Here is a 22,719-nt window from a genome sequence, read left to right as displayed (position 1 = left end):
ATGTTCTTCAAAGAGATATAAATGGTTTATAATTGGTCTAAAAATGGCTCACAGGATGGAATAATGACTTGCATGCTTTTCTGTGAGTTTGGCATAAACGAGTGAATAATAACTTGCACAGTACATTTTATGAGAAACATATATGATACTAATATGAGCTAAAATGGGTGACGGTGGAGTTTGGGGGTCATCCGATTTCTCTGTGCCCAAGGTAGCAAAAACCTAAATATGCTCTGGACTGTGCTTTTGCCATTCTGCTCATCTTTAGAACCATATTACATGCAAGATAGCTTTTGTGAGATTATCACCAATTTGGACATAATATGGCCCCTCAACAATTGTTATAAATGTAACAAAAGCTTATTTTATAGTATCTGACTCACCTTATTAAGATTTTGAAGATTATCTTTGAGAAGTTGCTGATACTCACATTCATTTCTGTACCTGTGAAAAATAGCAGTAAAAAAATTAAAGTTTAAGTTAAATGTAACATCATGTGATAATTGAACTGTACATGGTCTTTCTCTCTATATTAAGTTTAAGGCGTATAACTATTGAGCAGGAGATATAGCATAAAAATGTTAAAACATTTTTTATTCACAATCAGTTATTAAAAAAAACTACATATTTTATTTGCATTATTTTAATTTATGAGACAAAGTAATTTTTTTATTTATGCATCAGAAAGTATTCTCTGCATTGCAAAATATTTTCATGCAAAATAAATTATTTAAAAGCAGAAATGTAACAATTTCTAGAGTTAAATTACAGGAAAAGAAATTAACATAAATAATGCAAGTGCACTGCAAAGTTCTTTACGCATTATTAACTATCTTGGCCTAGATTACAAGTGTGCATTAACATAACCTAAGCATAATAGCAATATTTGTCATCTCATATTTCACGTCCAAAGTGCTAACCTCTACATGTAGAATAGTGCAGGTGCGCTTAACCCCTCACATAAAAGACTTCAATGAGGATGCACAGTAAAATTTACTCTAGCCTTAAGCCGATGGTGCACTAAGCTAAGGCGCATAAGCCTAGATTGAACAAGTAGTTGAGCTCTTTATATAGTTTAGTGTTATATTATTAACAATTATGGTTTACTTCTGGTCTTAAAAAGCATTATATTTTACATGGGTATTGTGGATTATGCTTAAGTGCAACACCTAAATCAACATTTATAAAATGAGCGCAGTGAGCGCTAATATAACTTGCTGCTCATTAAAAGTATAGGGCACACTAAAAAAGCTTTATATCCAAAGTTACATTTTGCCTTCTTATATGAACATTAAAGGGACACTGTACCCCATTTTTTTCTTTTGTGATTCAGATAGAGCATACAATTTTATGCAACTTTCTAATTTACTCCTATTATAAATTTTTCTTTGCTCTCTTGCTATCTTTATTTGAAAAAGAATGCATCTAAGCTTTTTTTTTCAGTTCAGAACTCTGGACAGCACTTTTTTTATTGGTGGATGAATTTATCCACCAATCAGCAAGAACAACCCAGGTTGTTTACCAAAAATGGGTCGGCATCTAAACTTATATTTTTGCATTTCAAATAAAGATACCAAAAGAATGAAGAAAATTTGATAATAGGAGTAAATTAGAAAGTTGCTTAAAATGTCATGCTCTATCTGAATCGCAAAATAAACAATTTGGGTTCAGTGTCCCTTTAAATACAAACATTTTTTAAATCTCTTGCTTTTTGATTGTTTGAACAAATATTCACACAAAATAATTATTTTAAAATTATAAGGGCCAGATTACAAGTGGAGTGGTATTTTGTGCGTCTGCTATATCGCTAATTGTGCTAGAATTAAACTTTTTGCACTCGTCGGATTGCGCTGGTATAATGAGTTGAAAGTTAAAAGTTATCCCTCTCACACTAAACCGATGAGCACACACAGCTTTCTTCTAGCGCAATTAGACTGTCACCATGCAAACAATAACCAATTCCCCATAGAAGTCAATAAAGAATTAAAAAAAAAAAACACCTGACGTGAGAAAAACACGATTGCATCTTTTCATATGCACGTACCCGATCGCAAGCCAACATAAAAATATAAATATTTCAAAAATTTGCTTTTATATGTTTTCTTTCATTTAACTTAAAAGGCTCCAATGCACTTCTATATATGTCTATATATGTGTACATATGTATTTATGTGTTTATAGGTGTATACATGTCTGTAAATAAATATATATACACATATACACCTTATATCTTTGAACCCTTATAATTTTTTATTGAATTTTTTTACATCTTTTTTATTAGATGATATTATTATGAGTGTAACTGTACTTTGTAATGTATTTTTGATGTGTTTTGTGACACTTTTTTGACTCGCGTAACAGTTAACCAAAGCTCTGAATTCGCAGTAATGATTCGTGATTGCGCTCAACTTGTAATGTGAGTGTAATTTAACCACCGAGCAAATGATCGCGAAAAAAAGCTTGCACAAATGTTTGCGCACTACTTGTAATCTAGTCCTAAATTGGGAATTTGACCTAGATTTGCATATTTGGTGTGCAGGATGCTGTACCTTTTTTTACTTTAATCTTGGATCTATAATGATACAAGTTTTCAATGCTGCCTGTCTTAAAATGATGGATACAGATATTGTTTGGTTCTTAGAATCACTTAAAGGGATAGTAAACCTAAAATTGTTTTCCCCATGGTTTGAAACATCATATCTAGTTGTCTAAATCAACAAATAACACCTATTAGCCATTTTTTTTAAATTTACATACAAATTGCGATTAAAAATATATATATGCTGCCAAACCCTTATTTTCAGTCATTATGCTGTTGAATTAACAAGTTCAAACTAGGTAGAACTAATATGGCGTAACAAATGCGCATTTCCACAAACTAGTTTCAATGCATGCACATATTGGACCTCTCTCCTGGTGTCTCAGCCGTCGTGTCATTACCATCTCGCCGGATGCCATTAAACAGTCGTGTGGTCAGCGATTAACAATGCATTGCGCATGCGAGTGCCCACACATTAGATTGCGCATGCCGAAATTGAGGAGAGGCATTCATTTAAATATTGTAATTAGCTGATCAGTGCTGCATCACCATTGGAAGAAGGGAGGGAATACATTATCTGTTACTCCAGTCTAAATCTAGGGGCGGCCGTTTACAGGGAAAACTATTGTATTATTTTCTTAAACATTCAAGCTTAATTTTAAGGTAAGATTTAATAGGTTTCTATCTATAAAACCTTAACTAAGTGGTTCTGTATTTTTTAGAATGCTGTAAAGTAAAGATTTCTAACCCTTTAACCCAAATATCCAGGGGGAGCAACTCTTTTTTCAAATTTGTGCCCACATAGGCAATAATCCTCTAAAAATATATATATTGACTGCCCATAGTACTTATGTGTTACATATTTAATAAAGATTGAAGTTATAATTTTTTTTTAATCTATAATGCATATAAAACTAACGCAGCATTACTGATATTGCATGGATTCATAGGAGAAGTTTACATAAAGATATTTGCTTTACCCATCAGATAATGATAATCCTGACAATTTGAAAAAGGACAAAGACAGATAATATCATCTTTAGGTAAACAAATTCTTACAATTGTATATGATGCTTATCTCAAACAGATGAAATTCATTTAGAGCCTTAATGTACATATGATATCACTTATGATAAAAAGCATCACGCAGCTCATCCTTATTAAATAAACCTACATGCCAATACAAATAACTGATGAAATGACTGTTTTGTGCTAATCTATTATCTGTTACTTTTCTGTGTTTGTGACATGCCAGGTCTCCTTGCCAGAAAGTAAAAAGCATATTGTATTGCATTGTCTCCAATTTTAAAATATTTGATTCAATCAAAATAAAATAGTTTTAGAGATTGTAAAAAAGATCATTTATGAGAGATTAGCCGTGAATAAGCTTTACAGTTAGTTCCTCTGATTAGATTTTTTAGGCTCTTACTAAAGTCAGGGATATAAAACTAGAATCTATTTCATTTATATTAGCTGCTGCTACACTATAGATACTGTTTCTTAGAAATTATAATTGTCCGATATCTAATCTATCAGGCTATTATTGCGTGGCTAGTATTTTTGTGCACAGAGTCAGTTTATAGACTTTAGTCCCTTCGTAAGCTAATATATAGAACTTTGATATAAATCTTTCCTCACCTTTTCATTTATATCTACAAAACTACTCTGTCTTGATAATACTGTCGTTATCTTCAACTCTAAGACGTCCATTGTCCATTTACATTTTCCTCCTGCCAATGTATAAAATAGATTATTTGTCTATGTAGATAATATATTATATTATCAGCGCCCAAGAGTGGTCCTATAAATATTTCTCTCCTGAAATTCCCCTTTTCTAGTAAGTTATTTTATTAAGCAGTCCAAGTGTGGCTGCCATTTTCTATTTGGGCTATATCTTTAATATGTTTATGTTATTTAAACATTGGAGATATTAATTTTTTTTAATTTAGTCCTCTTATTAATAATCCTTGTCCTTGGTCATGTGTTCTTTGTGGCCAAAAAGTTACCACTGGGGTATACATTTCTCTTATTCATGTTTATATATTTTAAGGGGTTAGTTATTATTTAACTATTGTATTATTAAAGTAGGTAATTAATGTTATTATGTACACTACTTTAATATTTGTGATACAATTTGACTGACTTATTGATATTTTGTGTTGTATGTATTGCATTTGTTCTGTTTGTCATGCATATCATTTGATATTTTACCTCAATAAAAAACATTTTTTTTAATTGTTTTTATTTAATGGTATATTAATTTTATTTTTCATATACATTTGACTCTTAACAATTAAATGTAAATTAAACTAAAAAAAATCTATAATGTATACATTTTTTCCCTGAAATTTTTAAAGTAAAAGCAGTTTGGATAAAAGCTTAAACTAATGCTGCAGTAATGTTTTAGTGGTGAGAAGAGATGCACCTCTGCAAGAGAATGAGAAGATAACTTTGAAATAATAAGGATAAGCACAAGCTTTTTTTTTTTTTAAGGAGAAACGCCAATACATTTTGAAATGCTGTCTTTTAGATGAAACAAAGAAACGGTAACTTCAATATTACTACATTAAAAATAAAAAAGTAAACATATTTTACACTGTCATTTTGTTAGCACAATTTTTTCAAGGTATTAAAAATACTTATTTAAAGAAAAAAAACCTATACAAAGCCTGGTGGAATCCATTTTACTTCTCTACTTTGGTGTGACTGGTTAGAGATAGATGTAAATAAGCTTTTGCACTGATTTAAATGGATATGACTGTCTAGAATCCTAATTGGCTGCTTAAAGCCCCTTTACAATGGGATGTTGGTACTGAGGACATTTTGAGGAAAAATAACTTCCATTTTTAAATAGAGATGTTCATGATAGTTTATAGTCAGCTTTTTACAGCTATGCTTTACCATTTTTAAGTGCTTCAACATTTGGGTATCATGTCCCTTTAAGTAAACACTGTGCAGAATGTTGCAGAGTTGTATACATGTAATAATATTTTAAACTGTTAATTTTTCAAGGTAATGCAAATACTTATTTAAAGAAAGAAACCTATAAAAAGCCTGGTGGAATCCATTTTCCTTCTCTACTTTGGTGTGGCTGGTTAGAGAGAAATGTAAATCAGCTTTTGCACAGATTTAAATGGATATAATACACATATGCTAATGGATGCAGCATAGCTGAAAAATTGACATGAAAATATATCCATAACATCTCTAGGTAAGAGGGCAATATTTTTCCTCAAAATGTCTTAATCTCACAACAGTAAATGCTTTGTGAACAGTTATACATCATCTACCGACAGCTGCATTTAAAAAACAAAACAAAAACAAAAAAGCCAATCAGCTTAATTAGTGCTGATGTCACACTTTGCATTGCTGTGATCTCATGAGATTTCGCTTAAATCTCATGAGATTTGGTAGTAAACGATTTGGTAGTAAACTTCATTAAATTGAGTAGGGAAATAGCATGATTGTGCCTGCATGCTCCCTTGTAAGTCCTAGAACTAGAATCCTAATTGGCTGCTTAAAGCCCCTTTACAACGGGATGTGGCTACTGAAGACATTTTGAGGTAAAATATCTTCTATTTTTTAAATAAAGATGTTAATTCGAGTTTCTAGTCAACTTTTTACAGCTATACTTCATCACTTTCAGGTGCTTAAACCTTTGGGTCTCATGTCCCGTTAAGTAATTACTGTGTAGAATGTTGCAGAGTTGGATAAATGTAATCATAATGAAGGCACTCTTTGAAACAATCACATTGTTAGTATTTAGCAAAAGCAGGTACATGAATAACAACTAATGCCAGAGATTACATTCTGATTTAAAAAATTATATATAAAATATTGACAAGATTTTCAAACTGTCTTAAAATGTTATGCCAGTGTTAGGAGTCAAAACCAATGTGGCCCAATATTTGCCTGATAAGAGTGGAGCACTATCTTAACATGTTAAAAAAACAGCCATTACAAGTGGCTGGTTATTGCTCCCGCAAACTTGTGGTTTCACTTTGCACTTAGAGCAATTAATCAGAGGTCATACCTCTGGTTAAAAGTTAAAATATGCCCCAATTGCCCCCAAAATAAAGAGTACAAAACTTTACATTAAAAAATAAAGAAGAGAATTTTTATTTTAAAAAACGGCACCTAAAATGCCTTTACACTGAGGTCCATGGGGGACAATGTTTTTACTTTAAATATATATATATCTACTTGTATATGCTTATAAAAATATATTTTTATGTGTTAATATTTGAATAAACGCATATAAACACATCAATATATATGTATATATTCATATACATATATATTTCTTTATTGCTGTCCAATGCTGCGAGAATTGACCCTGCGCTGTGCTAGGTGGTTTGCCATGCCTTGCATCATGAGAACAAGTGCAAGGTTACTGGACAATGCGAATGCGAGGTCTCATTCGCATTGCGCCTAATTTATAATACCACATTTATGTGCGCTAGTATTACTGAGCAGAGTGTAAATATTGCACTTGCAATATTGGGCTCCACTTGTAATCTAGGCCTATATTTGTAGACATCCATCTGACCAACCTTTTTATGTTAATGAGTAATAGCCATTTATATGATAAATGCAGCATTCAGAATGTCTAGTAGTTGTCTGCAGACTGGGATTATTATTGGAATTCTCTTTAAAACACACATCAAAAGCAAAGAAGCACAGAACAAGTTTGGTAACAACAAATCTTCAACATATGTCAATAAAAATAACAAACTTTATTGTGTGCTCTCTATTTTATCACATCAACTCATAAAGCTGCTTGCAAATGTCTAAACAACAATATCAGCTATGTCAAATTTAATCTCTTGTAAAAAAACAAACTGGGAACAATAAATATGTGAGAACATTATTATTGCACAATATTTGCATTGATTTTCAGCTATCACGGAGTTCAAAGGAATGCCGTATTATAAAGTGAGTCTGGTTTGCTGATAATTGTGAACTAGAATAAAAAAAGCAATAAAAAAGTGGTTTGCTTTTATATTAATATGTAGCATGGAAAGTTTTAGTTTTCCTCAGTTACAATTGCTTTATTACTAAAGTACCATGCACAAAATACTCTAGTAAATTTTTACTTGAGACATTAGTGATATAGGGACTGATGTATATTCTCCATTGACCAAATAATACTCTTTAATAAGTAATTTTAGCAATCACATTATATCTAGATATTAGATAATTATGATTAAAGACTATGGGCCATTTTACAAGTGGTGCACAATTTTTTTTTTGCTTGCGCGCTAATTGCACTTAAAGGGACACTGAACCCAAATCTTTTCTTTTGTGATTCATATAGAGCATGACATTTTAAGCAACTTTCTAATTTACTCATATTATCAAATTTTCTTAATTCTCTTGGTATCTTTATTTAAAATCCAAGAATGTTAGTTGAGATGCCGACCCATTTTTGGTGAACAACCTGGGTTCTTCTTGCTGATTAATGGATAAATTGATCCACCAATAAAAAATTGCTGTCCAGAGTTCTGAACCAAAATAAAAGTTTAGATGTCTTCTTTTTCAAAAAAAGAAAGCAAGAGAGCAAAGAAAAATTGATAATAGGAGTAAATTAGAATGTTGCTTAAAATTGCATGCTCTATCTAAATCATGAAAGAAAAAAAATGTGGGTTCAGTGTCCCTTTAAAGTAAAATATGTGCACGGCCCGGATTACATGCGTATTACAAGTTGAAAGTAAAGTTAGCGTGCAAGCAAAAGACTCAGGAGTGCTAACTTCAGGACTTATATAGAATATTTTGCCCCATAGACTTCTATAGGGCATGCTACAAAAAAACTATTAGTTACTGCTTGTGCACTAACCTGATATTGCACTAGATCAACTGCTAAACTCGAAGGTGCTTTAGGAATATTTTAAATTCTTTGTTTTCAATTGTTCTTTTATTAGAAGAAAATGTTCCTTTTCTTTAAAAACATATATTTCTATATATATGATTGTTTTTTTGAAAAATATATCTCTATACCAATATATCTATATGAATATATATATATATATATATATATATATATATATATATATATATATATATATATAGTATATTCATATATATATATAGAGAGAGAAATATTTAGTTAAAATAAAAATAACTTTTTTCTAAGCGAAGAACATAGGAATTTCAAGCATTTCTATACAAAACACATTATACATATATACATACATACATTGGAGCCCTTCCCAGTCAAACACTGTCATATAACATATCCCTTTTATCCCATTTTAAAACTTTTAATTATTATTAAAATTATATTTTTTTAATAAAAAGTGTATATATGGACTGTAATAATTTATTTTAATTTTTTATGTGTTTTGTTAAAAAAAAAAAAAAAAAAAAACCCTTGCACTTTACTTCAGGTCTCAACCTGCACTAAATATTCTAGTGGAGTTTAAACTTTCGCTCAAGCACAAGCTATAACTTTCAACTTGTAATACCAGTGTTTTTTAGCGCGGTCACAATAGAATAATATTACCATGCACTTATTGGGACCTTTGCTATCATTAGCTTGTCACTTGTAATCTGGGCTTATTTATTTCCATTCTTCTTATATTTGTAGAAAGTTTAACTTGATAAGGTTAAAAGAAAATGGGATTTGTATTATGCTGTGAATTAGTAAAATGTCTAAATAAAATTGCAGTGGATTATAGTGTGCAAGTTATACAAATCAATTTAATTATGAAAATGAAACATCTAGAAAATATCTATTTACTAATTAATGGTCTTAAACAGTAGACTGATTACAAGACATTTATGTTTATGTTGCGATAGAATAACACCTCAGCCAAATCTAACTGTTTGCTTAATTTGGAGGAGCCAATCTAAGTTTTAGTCTGCAGACAACAAGGCTAGCCACAATAATAATGATAGTATAAATGCATTGTTTTGCAGTTTTTATCAGTTAAAGTCATGTAGGGAAAGGAATGTTGCACTATTAGGGCTCCATGTACTAACAAATCTCGCGTCAAAACTCGCAAACTGATATGTACAAAGTCGTCAACTATGTTTAAACTCGCATCTTTAAAATTGCAAGCGTACTTATCCGCCAAACCTCGCTACCTCTCCATTTATCACTGTAATTAGACACATTTGACCACCAACTCGCCAAAAACGAATGTACTAAAAAATCTATTTGTCCACTCGCGACAATTTCCGCTCCCACCTTGTTATTTTTGCATCACCACCTTTTAGGTGGCGGGCAAGGTACAAAACAATAGGAAAGTCACTCTAGACACCAGTCTAGACATATATAAAAGGCAGTAATATCAGCATTGTACTTACATTGTTCATTTCGGACGGAAATATGCCTGAAGGATGGCTTCTAGGTAAGCATAACTGGCGTCTAATTTGTCTCTCATTTCCATGTACATAAATTGCGCCCAATTTGTCGACTGTAATTAAAGAGTAATCTGTATATTTAAATTTGTATTGTATAGTTGTCAATCTTTATAATTATTTTTATATTAATATTTATATTTATTATATCTTCTATTAGGAGATGGAGGGTACTCATGTACATGCGGTTTGAAAATGCGGTTTCAATATCTTGATCGTTCTGGTGGTGCTATGCAGTATGCTCCTGAGAAAGTTGCAAAAATTATATTGGTTTGCTGCATACTGCACAAAATAGTCGCGGCGAGCGAGGCGTCAAATTTATCAATATTCCGCCACTGCTCGCGGCGGGCTAGACCTGTCTATTTATTGGGGGATTATTAGTACATAGCGACAGCGGACACCATTTCACCTGCGGCGAGTAACAGCGAGTTTATCCGCGTCTACAATGACGGATGAATTGATGGCTTAGTACATGGAGCCCTTAGTCTTGAGTTAGCAAGGTGCATTTCAACTTTTGAGAATTAGCAAAGCCTACATTTTCAGAGCTAAATTACATGACAAAAAAGGCAAAATAAATAATGAAAGTGTACTGCAAAGTTGTTTCACTACACATCCTATAAAGGAACAGAAAATACCCTGTAATTCCAGTTTTTTTGTGCTATCTTCTAATAAAGTTACATACCAGTGAAATGTGTGAATTGTCTGAATACATTAACACATTGGACTAGCGTTTAAAAAAATACAATTAAAACAAAATGAGTGAAGAAATTTGTTGCATCTTTGCAGCTGAAAAAAATTGCATCATTCTTAAACATTTGTTACTACTTCTTATCACAGCAAGTTGTGCTGCTTTATAATTGAAGAAGCTACAACCTTTCAGTTCTTTGTGCCTAGAAGTCTCCTTGTCAATAGTACCCTCTATAAACAGAACAGTCTAACATATGCACAGAGAAACCTGAAAAGAGTTGAAGAAAAAATAAAAGGCCAGTCTACACCAGAATTTTTATTTAAAAAGATAGATAATCCCTTAATTACCCATTCCCCAGTTTTGCATAACCAAAACAGTTATATTAATATACTGTGTTATTTGTGATTGCACTCAAGCGATCATGTTTACATTCAACTCATAATATGAGTGATAAGCACGACGAGCGCAAACACCAGCGATAAACCCCTTATCGCTTGCTCGAAAACATTTGCGCTGCACTCGTAATCTTGCCCAATATTAGTTAAGTGGACATTATAATGTATTTAAACACATTAGGAAGACATTAGTTGTCATGAAATACTTTTGCTGCTAACATTTTCCATGAAATTCTATAAAAAAAAATTCCTGCAACCCCCACCCTTTAAAAATCTTTATTTTTGTTAGCTTTTCACATCTTCATATCATAATATACTTTGGATGATTTAAGTAATGCAAACAATAATTATTCAAATTGTTTGGAACTGCTTACAAAACAGAAAAGAAAAATTCAACAGAACACGCATACAATTATTGGAATAGGGCCATTGTGCGGTTGCAGATAACTGCCTTGGTTATTCATCTCTTAGTGTACGTCTTTCTAGCTGGCCAGGTTATAAAATCTTTAAAGACACAACTATATTAAAAATAATACATATACACATTCCTTCATGTCATTCTACAGCAAGAAAAGTTGCATTAAAGGGACACTGTACCCAAACATTTTCTTTCATGGTTCAGATTGAGCATGGCATTTTAAGCAACTTTCTAATTTACTCCTATTATCAAATTTTCTTCATTCTCTTGGTATCTTTATTTAAAATGCAAGAATGTAAGTTTAGATGCCGGCCAATTTTTGGTGAACAACCTGGGTTGTCCTTGCTGATTGGTGGATAAATTCATCCACCAATAAAAAATTGCTTTCCAGAGTACTGAACCCAAAAAAAGCATAGATGCCTTATTTTTAAAATAAAGATAGCAAGAGAACAAATAAAAATTGATAATAGGAGTAAATTAGAAAGTTGCTTAAAATTGCATGCTCTTTCTGAATTACAAAACAACATTTTTGGGTTCAGTGTCCCTTTAAAACAGAATGAATCGTGTTGTGAGGCTCCCTCTTTAGTAAAATAGAAAGTTGTAATCGTTTAGGAAAACAAAAACTAAATAAACAAGGAAACTGTCTTCCTTTTATAAACAAAAGACAAAATCTAACATCTGTCATCTATTTGCAAATACAGATTTCATTCTAGGATATTTACAATAATGGTATTTCATAATGAGAACTTTAATCTGTACACAGTACATCTTGTTTGCAGTCTGCATTATTTGGTTTTCTTAAACTTTAAAACTTTATGGAGATAGAAATACCACCATGTGTAAAATTTATTTAGCAAACCTAAGAAGCTCTCTAGAGAAGGTAGATTCCGTTCTAAACTTTACACTGTCTATCATAATGTTCTGTTCTGTAGTTGTGGGTTTCAAATACAGCAAATTACATGGCACACAAGAACATAATCTAACACAATGTTCTGTAAATCTACCTAAATATACAATCTGCAGAAAACAAAATGATGAATGAAAAATATTACAAAACTCAAACTAAAACAATAAATTGTGTTTTGAATTATCTATGTAGGGGATTAATAATTGTATTATTTTTGGAAATTCATGTTTTTATTTTTGAAAGTTTTCTGTCATTTGATAAAAACCTCTATGGCATATGAAAAATTCTAGAGTATATCATTTTTCTTAAAGTATAGTAATTTAGTAAATTTATAACAATGGCTATCTAAAGGATAATCATGTATGTTTCATACAGATGATTACTACCAGAAGTTTTATGTGTTTTATGTGTTTGACAAAATATAAAAGTTCCAGAAAAATGATGAAACAATATTTTGCAATATAATCATCAAGATTTAGGTTTAAAAAAAAAGGAACGATTTCATAAATGAGATGTCAAAAATGTCTTAGTACCTTGTCATATTAGTTTAATGGGAACATGAAATATATTGCATGGACAAACAAAATAACATTTTCTATTTTTTATAATCTAACAAAAGTTACAAATTTTATTTAAAGGTACATGAAACCCAAAAATTATCTTTCATGATTCAGATAGAGAATGCAATTTTTAACAACTTTCTAATTTACTTCTATTATCTAATCTGTTTCATTCTCTTAGTATCATTTGTTGAAGCAGCAGCAATGCCCTACTGGTTTTTAACTGAACACATGGGTGATCCAATCAAAATCGATATATATATATATATATATATATATGCAACCACCAATCAAGAGCTAGAACCTAGGTTATCTGCTGCTCCTGAGCTTGCCTAGATAAACCTTTCAGCAAATGATAACAAGAGAAGGAAGCAAATTAAATAATATAAGTAAATTAAAAAGTTGTTTAAAATTGTATTCTCTATCTCAATCATGAAAGAAAAAAATTGGGTTTCATGTCCCTTTAAGCAAATTATCAACTTCCTTCCTAAACATATGCATACGGAAAAAAGCTGACATTACATAAAGATAATTTCATACTGTACATTTATATAAATCAATTCGTCAACACTGTTATTCTTAGATCATTTTTACATATTATTTTAATGTTATTTCTTACTTGTTTTTATATCCGTCAAGCATTCTTTGGGCATCCTTGTATTCCCTTTCTAGTTTGGATCGGTCAGATGAGAGCTCACGGATTCTCTGTCGATTTAGCTCAATTTGTTCTGAAAAAGCTTCTTCCAGGCCAGATATTTCATCCATTCTTTGGAATGTCTCCAACTGCTTCCTAAAGATGGCATTTCTTTGTTCCAACACTCTTGCTCGATTAATGTAATTAGCAAATCTTTCATTTAATTCCTGCAAGTTTTCAAGGCCTTGTACCTGTGACAGACCTAAGTTGCTAAAATCTACTAGACTTTGCTCATCAAAGCCATCAGATCTTTCATATTTTTCTTTGCGAACCTCACGCAAATAACTTGTTTTATACATATTGTTTCAGTCTCTCTTAGGAACCTCTCTTCCAAAGCCTAAACTAATGTGAGAAAATTTCTGTCAGGCAATGAGTAAAAAGTCTCTGTACAGGATGAAATCTGGAATAACAACATGAAATAATACTGAAAGAATTAGCCCGCAAGGGTACTGTTCTGTTGCTTTCCATGTTTAGTCAGCATTTATTTTGTTTCATTCAATGTTTGCTAAAAGCAGGTTTTTCTGTACACAGAAGTGGAGATTAGCAACCAATGGGTACAAACAAAAGAACTGCTTGTCTATATAACTGTTTCAAATAAATCTATTACCCAACACACTTTTAGATATTTATTACATATATGTTTATTTTCTTTTTTACTTTCTTTCATACCTTGAATTATATTAATTAAATCAATTTAAAAATCACACATTATGATTATCATGCAATTCATATCCATTAATTTAAAATAAAATATTAGTGTTCTTAAAACTTTTCAAAAATGTACACAGTAATATATTAAACTGCTTCCACTGTATACTGTTTTTGTATTCTGATTGCCAGAGATCTGTGATAAGGGTATTACTTTAGCATCTTTGAAGCTTAGTAATTTTTAAGGTATCATTTTTTTGTTCAACAACATACATTGCTGTTATGGAATAAATAAATTTAAAAATGATCGAATAATTTAAATGAAAACAAATATATATATATATATATATATATATATATATATATATAGTGTAACATTTATAAAACTTTGAAGAAATGCCCCGATTACCCAAATGTGTTGCACAGGTACAGTGATTGTGGAACATAAGACTTCTAATTTTATATACTTAAAGGAACACAAGTCAAAATTAAACTTTCATGATTCAGAAAAAACACACAATTTGAAACAGCTTTCTAATTTATTTACATTATCAAAATGTGCTGTTTTATAAGCACACAAGCTCCTACTGAGCATGTGCAAAAGTTCCAAGTATATACATATATGCATTTGTGATTGGTTGATGGCTGTCACATGATACACAGGAAGAGGAAATAGCACATATAATTCACATATTAACACATATATATTTAAGTGTTAATATGTGAATATACACATATAAACACATAAATATATATGTATATATTTATATATTTATATATATATATATATATATATTCAATTTGCTGGCCATCGCTGCATGACTTACCCACTTTGCTGCACTCGGTTCTCATGTCTAATGATAACGAGGTTTCCATTGGAACCTATGGAAGCGCACTCTATTGAGCGCAAAGCTTTCATGCAATGTAAATGCGAGCTCGCATTCGCATTGCTCTGAACTTCTTATGGCAGCGCACAATTGTGTGCACTGGTACTATTATTATTATTTATTTATTTATAAAGCGCAAACAGATTCCAAAGCACTGTCCATGGATACAAAGATAAAAGTACAGTACAATACAATATAAAAGACACCAGACAAAGTTTAACAAACAAATGCAAGGGGAATTGAGGGCCCTGTTCCTGTGGGATTTTACAATCTAGATGGGTAGGAGGGTGAGAAACAGGAGGTGGGGACTGCAAAGGTGAGAATGATGTTAGTGCAGAGTTAGATGAGGGCAGCTATTAGGCAAGTGGAATTCATGTGTTACTGATTTGGAGATAGGCTTCCCTGAACAAAAAGGTATTTAGGGAGCGTTTAAAGGAGGAAAGTTTAGGGGAAAGTCTAACAGCTTGAGAAAGTGCATTCCAGATGGTTGGTGCTGCATGAGAAAAGTCCTGTAGTCTAGCATGGGAGGAGGGGATGGTATAAGATTTAAGGAGCAGGTCATTGTTGGATCTTAGGGGGTGGGCTGGAGTATATTTGTTGATGAGTGAGGACAGGTAGGGGGGGGGCTGTGTTGGTAAGGGCTTTGCAGGTCAGGGTGAGAATTTTGAATTTAATTCTGCTGTGAATGGGGAGCCAGTAAAGGGACTCACAGAGAGGTGCAGCAGATACAGAGCGTCGGAAGAGGTGGATTAGCCTAGCAGAGGCTGGATTGAAGAGGGGAGAGGCGTGAGAGAAGGAGGCCAGTTATTAGGTTATTACAGTAGTCAAGTCAGGAAATTACTAGGGAGTGGATTAGCTATTTAGTAGTTTCCGCACTCAGAAACGGACGAGTTTTGGAGATATTGCATAGGTGGTTGTGACAGGACGAAGAGAGGAATTGGATGTGGGGTATGAAGGATAGATTGGAGTCAAGTGTGAATCGGTAGTAAGGGATAGGTTGAATATGTGAGTAAGAGCTGGAATGAGGGTAGAAGACAGAGAAGGTATTAGATGTGAAGGGATAGGGTCAAGTGGGCAGGTAGTGAGGTGTGAGGAAGGAACTCACTTCATTCTCAGTGGATGGGGGGAAGGTGCTGAGAGTGGTGGAGGGGGTGACCGGGGGTGGAGATGGAAGTTGCAGTCTTCTGTTGGGATATTACTTTGGATGGTAAGTGTTTTGTTGAAAAAGTAGTCTGCCAGGTCTTGAGCACTAAAGGCAGATGAAGGGGGTGGTGCAGGTGGATAGAGGAGAGAGTTGAAAATGGAGAAGAGAAGTTTAGGGTTTGAGTAGTGAGTAGATATAACAGAAGAGAAGTAGGTTTGCTTGGCTAAGTGAAGGGCAGATGAGTAAGAATAAAGAATGAACTTATAGTGGATAAAATCAGGTTCAGAGCGGGATTTCCTCCAGGCATGTTCAGCAGCACGGCGGCATTTTTGCAGGTAGATTGTTTGCTTAGAGTGCCAGGGTTGGAGCTGAAGATGTGGGGTTTTGTGTATTTGGGGAGGAGCAAAAGTGTCAGGTGCAGAGGAGAGAGTATTGTTATAGTGAGTTGTTACATGTAAAGAAAAAGAGAATAGGCGCACAAGGCAGGACTCAAGTGAAAGATTTTATTGACAAATGGTAAGACACGCAAATAATATTGCACTTACTAGATACAGGAATTAAAATGCATTCAAGGTGAAGCTTTTAGTGGTTAAGGCTCTTAGTCACTCACAACAGGCTCAGTTGAACTGCCTCTTTATGCTGCATCAGAAACATCTGACAGGTTGTTCCGGATATTCTGCCAGATAGTTCCGTGGCTTTGTGGGGACAAGACACTTGAAACACAGACCCCTCCAAACAGTTTGCTGGTTCCTAACGCGTTTCCCCCGGTCAACGACTGGGCTTCTTCAAGAGGATAAAATATTGGATACTTCAAAAGTTGCGTCCTTTGTATTTAAAGGGACATGGACCAATCATAACGTGTGGGTGTGTTTGATGGCTCCTTTTTGTTCTTAATAGCAATTGCTTCTAGTTTCATATACATTAAAAAGGGATTGATAGTCATCCCGGTTGTTATATACAAAAAATATTTGTATGTTTAAAAATGCATCTTGTTAAAATCAACTAATAACTATACATATCCCATTTTTAAAAGAATTGATACATAATAAATAAAATTCATAACAATTTAATTTCATAACATACATTTTTGGACAAATACATTGCTAATGAATTGTGATTTTTGTTAAAAAATGTTCAAGTTTGCCTTAAATAAGATGCTATTTAAAAATAATTGGATTACTCACAATAGATAGATTATTACTTTCTTGCAATCCCGTTTTCGTGACATTCACATGATATTTAGACAAAACATTTTCCAGTTGGTACGTACATATATTGATACTATATGTTCACATTGTATCAAGCTCCTTATGGATTACTGCGTATGACTTACCATTTAGCTTGATTGTCAAATACACAGTTATAGACATGATATATTCCGGTTGATGTTAAATTTACATAACATTATTGATAGTAAAATTTTACCCGATAGAATAATACTAAATATAAAACAGTACAAGAGGCTGTGAAGGGGAATAAGTAACTTAGGCCTAGATTTAGAGTTGGGCGGTAGCCGTCAAAACCAGCGTTAGAGGCTCCTAACGCTGGTTTTAGGCTACCGCCGGTATTACGTCAATTGCGTATCCTATCTTTTCAATGGGATTTTTCTAACGCCGGTATTTAGAGTCGTGTCTGAAGTGAGCGTTAGAATTCTAATGACAAAACTCCAGCCGCAGAAAAAAGTCAGTAGTTAAGAGCTTTCTGGGCTAACGCCGGTTTATAAAGCTCTTAACTACTGTGCTCTAAAGTGCACTAACACCCATAAACTACCTATGTACCCCTAAACCAAGGCCCCCCCACATCGCTGCCACTCTCTAAAAATGTTTTAACCCCTAATCTTCCGCTCCGTACACTGCCGCCAACTACGTTATCCCTATGTACCCCTAATCTGCTGCCCCTAACACCGCCGACCCCTATATTATATTTATTAACCCCTAATCTGCCCCCCACAACGTCGCCTCCACCTGCCTACACTTATTAACCCCTAATCTGCCGATCGGAGCTCACCGCTACTCTAATAAATTTTTTAACCCCAAAAGCTAATTTTAACCCTATCCCTAACACCCCCCTAAATTAAATATAATTTTATTCTAACGAAATAAATTAACTCTTATTAAATAAATTATTCCTATTTAAATCTAAATACTTACATGTAAAATAAACCCTAATATAGCTACAATATAAATTATAATTATATTATAGCTATTTTAGGATTAATATTTACTTTACAGGCAACTTTGTATTTATTTTAACCAGGTACAATAGCTATTAAATAGTTAAGAACTATTTAATAGCTAAAATAGTTAAAATAATTACAAAATTACCTGTAAAATAAATCCTAACCTAAGTTAAAATTAATCCTAACACTACACTATCAATAAATTAATTAAATACAATATCTACAATTATCTACAATTAAACCTAACACTACACTATCAATAAATTATTGAAATAAAATATCTACAAATAAATACAATGAAATAAACTAACTAAAGTACGAAAAATAAAAAAGAACTAAGTTACAAAAAATAAAAAAATATTTACAAACATTAGAAAAATATTACAACAATTTTAAACTAATTACACCTACTCTAAGCCCCCTAATAAAATAACAAAGCCCCCCAAAATAAAAAATGCCCTACCCTATTCTAAATTAAAAGAGTTCAAAGCTCTTTTACCTTACCAGCCCTGAACAGGGCCCTTTGCGGAGCATGCCCCAAAGAATTCAGCTCTTTTGCCTGTAAAAAAAACACATACAATACCCCCCCAACATTATAACCCACCACCCACATACCCCTAATCTAACCCAAACCCCCCTTAAATAAACCTAACACTGAGCCCCTGAAGATCTCCCTACCTTGTCTTCACCTCACCGGGTCCCGATCTGTCCAGAAGAGCCTCCGATGTCTTGATCCAAGCCCAAGTGGGGGGCTGAAGAGTGACGTCCATCCTCGGGCTGAAGTCTGGATCCAAGCGGCGGCTGAAGAAATCCATCATCGGCTGAAGTCGGAAGTATATCATCGGGATGAAGTCTTCTATCAAGCCGCATCTTCAATCTTCTTTCTTCTGGAGCGGAGCGGAGCCATCTTATTTCCAACCGACGCGGATCCAACCTCTTCAACCGACGCCTACTCGCCGAATGACGGTTCCTTTAAATGACGTCATCCAAGATGGCGTCCCTCGAATTCCGATTGGCTGATAGGATTCTATCAGCCAATCGGAATTAAGGTAGGAATATTCTGATTGGCTGATGGAATCAGCCAATCAGAATCAAGTTCAATCCGATTGGCTGATCCAATCAGCCAATCAGATTGAGCTCGCATTCTATTGGCTGATCGGAACAGCCAATAGAATGCGAGCTCAATCTGATTGGCTGATTGGCTGATTGGCTGATTGGTTATTTAATAAGAGTTAATTTATTTAGTTAGATAAAAATTATATTTCACTTAGGGGGGGTGTTAGGGTTAGGGTTAGAATTAGCTTTAGGGGTTAATACATTTATTAGAATAGCGGTGAGCTCCAGTCAGCAGATTAGGGGTTAATGTTTGAAGTTAGGTGTCGGCAATGTTAGGGAGGGCAGATTAGTGGTTAATACTATTTATTATAGGGTTATTGAGGCGGGAGTGAGGCGGATTAGGGGTTAATAACTTTATTATAATAGCGGCGCCGTCCGGTCGACAGATTAGGGGTTAATAAGTGTAGGCAGGTGGAGGCGACGTTGTGGGGGGCAGATTAGGGGTTAATTAATATAATATAGGGGTCGGCGGTGTTAGGGGCAGCAGATTAGGGGTACATAGGGATAATGTAGGTAGCTGCGGTTTACGGAGCGGCAGATTAGGGGTTAAAAAAAATGCAGGTGTCAGCGATAGCGGGGGAGGCAGAATAGGGGTTAATAAGTGTAAGGTTAGGGGTGTTTAGACTCGGGGTACATGTTAGAGTGTTAGGTGCAGAAGTAGGAAGTGTTTCCCCATAGAAAACAATTGGGATGCGTTAGGAGCTGAACGCGGCTTTTTTGCAGGTGTTAGGGTTTTTTTCAGCTCAAATGGCCCCATTGTTTTCTATGGGGGAATCGTGCACGAGCACGTTTTTGATGCTGGCCGCTTCCGTAAGCACCGCTGGTATCTAGAGTTGCAATGGCGTTAAATTATGCTCTACGCTCCCTTTTTGGAGCCTAACGCACTGAAAACCCAGCCATTCTGTGAACTCTAAATACCAGCGGTATTTAAAAGGTGCGTGGGAAAAAAAGCACGAGTAGCTAACGCACCCCTTTGGCAGCAGAACTCTAAATCTAGGCGTTAGTATCCCCTGTTGTAGTTTCTTATACATAGTACATATGTATAAATAGTAATATTTTAAATAAAATACAAATGTCCTGTGAGTATATATAAGAAATAAGATAAATTTGACATTTATACATACATACTTCCAATGATAAAAACTACTTGATTCGTTTATCAGACCTTTATAGGAACCTGAAAGGTTATACTGAATATTTAGCCATTTAAAAAACTTACGCCTAGATTTAGAGTTCTGCGGCCAAAGGGGTGCGTTAGCTAAGCGTGCTTTTTTTCCCACGCACCTTTTAAATACCGCTGGTATTTAGAGTTCAAAGAATGGCTGGGTTTTCAAAGCGTTAGGCTCCAAAAAGGGAGCGTAGAGCATAACAGCCAATAGAATGCGAGCTCAATCTGATTGGCTGATTGGATCAGCCAATCGGATTGAACTTGATTCTGATTGGCTGATTCCATCAGCCAATCAGAATATTCCTACCTTAATTCCGATTGGCTGATAGAATCCTATCAGCCAATCGGAATTCGAGGGACGCCATCTTGGATGACGTCATTTAAAGGAACCGTCATTCGGCGAGTAGGCGTCGGTTGAAGAGGTTGGATCCGCGTCGGTTGGAAAGAAGATGGCTCCGCTCCAGAAGAAAGAAGATTGAAGATGCGGCTTGATAGAAGACTTCATCCCGATGATGGACTTCCGACTTCAGCCGATGATGGATTTCTTCAGCCGCTGCTTGGATCCAGACTTCAGCCCGAGGATGGACGTCACTCTTCAGCCCCCCGCTTGGGCTTGGATCAAGACATCTGAGGCTCTTCTGGACAGATCGGGACCCGGTGAGGTGAAGACAAGGTAGGGAGATCTTCAGGGGCTTAGTGTTAGGTTTATTTAAGGGGGGTAGATTAGGGGTTAATAAATATAATATAGGGGTCGGCGGTGTTAGGGGCAGCAGATTAGGGGTACATAGCTATAATGTAGCTGGCGGCCGCGTGCGGACGGCAGATTAGGGGTTAATAAGTGTAGGCAGGTGGAGGCGACGTTGTGGGGGGCAGATTAGGGGTTAATAAATATAATATAGGGGTCGGCGGTGTTAGGGGCAGCAGATTAGGGGTACATAGCTATAATGTAGCTGGCGGCGGCGTGAGGACGGCAGATTAGGGGTTAATAAGTGTAGGCAGGTGGAGGCGATGTTGTGGGGGGCAGATTAGGGGTTAATAAATATAATATAGGGGTCGGCGTGTTAGGGGCAGCAGATTAGGGGTACATAGCTATAATGTAGCTGGCGGCGGCGTGCGGATGGCAGATTAGGGGTTAATAAGTGTAGGCAGGTGGAGGTGATGTTGTGGGGGGCAAATTAGGGGTTAATAAATATAATATAGGGGTCGGCGGTGTTAGGGGCAGCAGATTAGGGGTACATAGGGATAACGTAGTTGGCGGCAGTGTACGGAGCGGAAGATTAGGGGTTAAAAAATTTTAGAGAGTGGCGGCGATGTGGGGGGGCCTCGTTTTAGGGGTACATAGGTAGTTTATGGGTGTTAGTGTACTTTAGAGCACAGTAGTTAAGAGCTTTATAAACCGGCGTTAGCCCAGAAAGCTCTTAACTACTGACTTTTTTCTGCGGCTGGAGTTTTGTCGTTAGAATTCTAACGCTCACTTCAGACACGACTCTAAATACCGGCGTTAGAAAGATCCCATTGAAAAGATAGGATACGCAATTGACGTAAGGGGATCTGCGGTATGGAAAAGTTGCGGCTGCAAAGTGAGCGTTAGACCCTTTCCTGACTGACTCCAAATACCGGCAGTAGCCTAAAACCAGCGTTAGGAGCCTCTTTACATAAAAGCTGCTACATCAATGTCTATATTCAGACCTAATGGCTGGAGTGTTTGAGTTTATAAATCCACTTTGTTTCAAGTTTCCTTAATTCTAATAACCTGTTCGGTTTCGAAGGGGGGACCCAGTCTATAATTTGTACTTTTAGTGAACCTGGGTTACTTCCATGGCAATCAAGAAAGTGCTTGGGTACACTATGTTTAACTATGTTTTCTTTAATATTGTAAATATGTTCATTAGTTCTCTTTCTTACTTTCCGTTTTGTGTGGCCTACGTATAATAGTCCACACCCACACTCTAATAAATATACCATATGTAGAGTCACAGTTACTTCTAAATGTGATGTTGTATGTTTCAGTTGA

At 34.7% G+C, this 22,719-nt stretch overlaps 1 protein-coding gene across 1 annotated transcript in view; it reads right to left on the bottom strand.

Moving 5' to 3' along the window:
- Positions 1-13,863, bottom strand: part of BFSP1 (beaded filament structural protein 1) — a 92,109-nt gene extending 78,246 nt beyond the window's left edge. The window contains exons 1-2 of the mRNA XM_053709327.1: positions 13,489-13,863; positions 384-444 (exon numbers count right to left, since the gene is read on the bottom strand). Of these exons, the coding sequence (XP_053565302.1) occupies positions 384-444; positions 13,489-13,862 (435 nt within the window). The 5' untranslated portion in view covers position 13,863. The remainder of the gene's footprint in view (positions 1-383; positions 445-13,488) is intronic.
- Positions 13,864-22,719: the final 8,856 nt, after the last annotated feature.

The sequence above is a fragment of the Bombina bombina genome, chromosome 4, assembly GCF_027579735.1.
Source record: "Bombina bombina isolate aBomBom1 chromosome 4, aBomBom1.pri, whole genome shotgun sequence".
Classification (NCBI taxonomy): domain Eukaryota; kingdom Metazoa; phylum Chordata; class Amphibia; order Anura; family Bombinatoridae; genus Bombina; species Bombina bombina.
The sequence above is the reverse complement of the archived record's forward strand: the minus strand, read 5'-3'. Positions and strand labels throughout refer to the sequence as shown.